General features: G+C 50.9%; 1 protein-coding gene across 2 annotated transcripts in view; it reads left to right on the top strand.

Annotated features, from left to right (window-relative positions):
• Positions 1–3,717, top strand: part of LOC109515234 (potassium voltage-gated channel subfamily H member 8-like) — a 17,562-nt gene extending 13,845 nt beyond the window's left edge. For both annotated transcript variants that reach the window (XM_019868892.1, XM_019868891.1), the window contains exons 13-14: positions 639–718; positions 1,708–3,717. In XM_019868892.1, the coding sequence (XP_019724451.1) occupies positions 639–718; positions 1,708–2,226 (599 nt within the window). In that variant the 3' untranslated portion in view covers positions 2,227–3,717. The remainder of the gene's footprint in view (positions 1–638; positions 719–1,707) is intronic.
• Positions 3,718–3,934: the final 217 nt, after the last annotated feature.

The following is a 3,934-nucleotide window of genomic DNA, read 5'->3' as shown; positions in this document are numbered from 1 at the left end:
TTATCATCATGCAACAGACACCCCCCCCCCCCATTGATGAGCGACAGGAAAAGAAAATGAAAGGCAGTGGCTGTCTTGCTTCGGTTCACGTCAAAGTGCCGAGGAAAGTCACAGCAAAAGCCAAAATGAGATTCCTACAATGGTGAACGAGGAGCAATTGTTTTTAAGGTCAAGGAAGATGCTCCCCTGCAGCCACGGCTGTGAAGATGAAGAAAGGAACCGAAAGTTCAAGTTTTCACTTGCTGAAATGAAAGCTGCGAGAGTTTTTCTTTTTTTGACAGCTCACACCTCAGCCTGCCGCGATTACGCTCACACATTATTTCCTCCGTGCAGAATAGTGGACGGAACAGAGGACGCCGGCGGGACGGAAAGTTTGCTGCCGTTCCCTGGCTTCTCTTGCCACCGCGGTTGCCATGACAACGATCCCACCAGTGCCTCAGCGTCCACCACAGGTGCTCCACATCGCGCACTCCATCTCGTGCACAGTCACGTGAAAATGCTTACTTGCCTTGGCCTGTTTAGTGGTGATTCATGCGGCTTTTTGGAATTTCTCACTGCCAGATGCTGTTTTAAAAAAACGTCAGCACTCCTGGGACTCCCCCCCCCCCCCCCCTTTTTTTTTTTTTTTTTGGTCACAGAAATGCCACACATCAGCACGGCGGAATTAGCGGCAAAAGCGGAGGACACCAGAGGACAACTCCGACATCTCAACCAACAGGCAAGTGTGTGCGCGCAAATCGAACGTCCACAGACAGTACTGGAAACAAGAGGAAGTGTCCCCAAACAAGCATTGCCATCGATCCCATGAGATAGTCCAGGTGTGCCTCACGTTGTGACCGGTGCCGCTTACCATCTCATGATTACGCTTTTCCTTGCCGCTCGCAGGGCTGACCACTTCCCGCAATTCCCCTCCCTGAGGTGGCGAAGCAGAACTGCCAGCGTATTGACGGCGCGTCAGATCAAACTGTCGCTCTCACCGTTTCTATTTTTATCGGAGGCCGACTTTGGGTTTGGGCTTTTTCGTTAGCCGCTGCAGTCGATTGCGGCAGTGTGTGTGAGCACCTAAACATCTTGAAGACGTCCGCTTCGTACCTGAACAAGGGCGTCGGTCTAAGCGTCATCTTTATCCGGGCCGAGGATGTCTCTGCGGGTGTCCCTAATATTGTGGCCGGTGAGCGTCGGTCATAACTGAGCGGTCATCTCGCTTCCCACCCGCGGTAACGGGTGATGCTGGGAGGGCTGGTGTTCTCTCTCTCCCCGGTTGCTGGCTACGCATGATTGACCTGATGAATGGCAATGAGCGCTCCAACTGGCAGAGACAGATGGCGCCTTGGCACGGCTTCATGGCCCTCTGTCGACACGCAGGGGCACGGCACCTCCCCGCCTCGCCACGCATATCATTAATGGCATTAGTTGATAGATTCCTCAATAGATTGACTGACGTGAGGGAGGTCGTTAAGACGACTGGGTTGGATGAACCCCAAGGAGCACCAGAGCAGCCCACAGGCCTATTGGGAAAAAAAAATTGCTCTCTAGTGATGGGACATGGTGATTTTCTAGGGACGTTGTGGAGGTGATCGTTTGAAAATGCCAACACCAGATTGATCCAATACACAAAAACTAAAATTGAAAAATGCCCTTTGTTGTCACCTTTGGCGTTAAGAGCGCACATGAGCTTTCACATGTTGTTTTTGTTTGAACTGGCAGGTGCTAAACCTAGGCAGGGAAGTAGCGGATCTGGGCCAGGTGATGAAGCGGATGGCCCAGCTCATGGAGACCCTGATGTCATCCGGGCCCCAAACAACGGTGGCGTGCTCCTCGCACCGCATTCACTTGCCCCACACTGACCCTCCTCCGTGCTACCCTTGCCCTCCCTCTTCTTCTCAGACTCCCTCCATCTGGACGGACACGCCCCCCTCGCGGCCCCAAGCCACGTGCCGCGCCGTCTCCCGCGCGCATACGCCCCGGGAGCCGCAGCTCGGGTACGCCCCCAGGCCCTTTCAAGCGCAACCCTCCTCCATCATGGCAGAGGCACGCGTGACTTCCTCGCCTTTCAGCTCACCGGAGACCCACCGATGCAAAGACGGGTTTTCTACCTCTATCAGGTCAAGGGTACGCGGTCCACCTCCGCAGGACGGGAGTGGCGTAAACCCTCAGTGGAGCTCCGGGCGCTCCCCTCAGTGTGGACTCATGCAGATCTACCAGAACCAAACGAAGAGTTTATAGCAGGCCTCTCCGTAAACTTTTCTTTTTTTTTTCTGGGAATGATCACATCATTGGATGATAATATTTTGCAGGGAGGCAAGGTCACGCTTTGCTTTGGAGACGCGCAATGAGAAAATCCACTTGCATGAAAACAAATTAGTTGTTAGCATTAGCCCCTAGCAATTTAGCGTGTGTATTACGACAGGGTTGAAAGGTTGATGGCAAACAAACCAGACCCCTCCCCCCGCACCCCTCTTCTGCCACCCAACTAACCCCTGAGGCACCTTACAATTTTGAAGCAATAGACACACGGTCGACTCTTTCTACCCGTGCGATTTTATTATTGGACTCCACGATTTTATACCGTTTTCAGGGCCAAAATGAAGCGGGTGTGCTCCCCGCGCTGTCAAAACGAAGGCTACGAAAGACAATACCTCTGAGGAACCCTTAACAAGGTGGGAAGTCTTGAATGGAGGCGGGCATTTGGTGACAAAAGCCATCTTCAGCCAACCAACCCTCCTCCCCAACTCTCACTGCTCTTTTCCAAGGACCCCCACCCCCGATTGGTCCTAATTATCCACCGCGTTGGAGGGATGAGGAACAAGAGGCTGGACATATTGTGCGCTTTTACGACTGGTCCTCGGGGAAGGGGGGAGTCGAGTCGGGTGCTGGCTACCGTTGGCCTCGAGCAACTCGAACGGGGGTCTGCTGTCGTCTGTCACACTAAGCAGGCTTTGCCTCTCCCTCTCTGGCTCTTTCCCAAGCTTTCCCCCACTTTCCCAACACCGCCTCTGTCCTCCTTGCTTTCCTTTTCTCTCTCTGCATGCTTTCCGAGCACTTTTTTGCTGTAGACGCACATTCACATACATATGCCGCATGTCCCGACGAGGGGAAACCAGCTCGCCCGTTTTATCCTTCTATTGAAATGAAACACTCTTTTAATAACCAAACGTGACATTTACCGTTGCCTCTTTATTGGATGTGTGTTGCTTTTTGAAAAAAGCCAGGTCATTTCAAAGCCTAAAGTCGTCAGATGCATCCCTGTTTGTTGGAGCAGACCCATAATAAATTGGTTCACGGTCCACGTCGAAGGCTGCTTCGCTGATTTCCGATCAAGGGTTTTGCGGCTACGACGTATCGTTTTCTCACCGGGGGAAGAACAAAGGCAATATTCACGTAGAAATGCACAATATTTAAGACTTTTATATTTATATGAATGTATCAACACCAAAATAATGTATTTTTTTACCTTGAAGAATGCAAGACTTTAGGATAGCGGTTCTGTATTGTACGAGGTAGTGCCGGTTTTGTCGGACGACACAAGCGGGATCCCGACTCTCCTCCCAGGAGGTTTTCTGTTGCTTTGCATTCGTGTCCAGTCGGTTATGTATGACACTAACCTTGCACATGGAATGTACTGGAATCAATCGTTTTACCCTCCCTTTTAGATTTTGATATCCGGTACAAGAATTGCTATGCTAATAAATGACAAACATGACTGTTAAGTCAGAAGTCAGGGTCTATTGTTTTTTTTTTTAGAAATCGGAGTACCTGGAGACAACCCACGCAGGCCCGGGGAGAAGAACTCAAGTATGCTCTTTGCACAAAGCCATAACCAGGATTTGAACCGGGATGGCTGCAGCCGCAACGCATAGTAGTAACCACTATCCAATCACCACCTAGGATTTGAACGTATGAAATTTTTTTTGTGTACTTATTTTCAATTATG

Source organism: Hippocampus comes, unplaced genomic scaffold, assembly GCF_001891065.2.
Source record: "Hippocampus comes isolate QL1 unplaced genomic scaffold, H_comes_QL1_v1.1 scaffold401, whole genome shotgun sequence".
NCBI lineage: Eukaryota > Metazoa > Chordata > Actinopteri > Syngnathiformes > Syngnathidae > Hippocampus > Hippocampus comes.
Note: the sequence above shows the minus strand (reverse complement) of the source record. Positions and strands in the feature narration are given on the sequence as shown.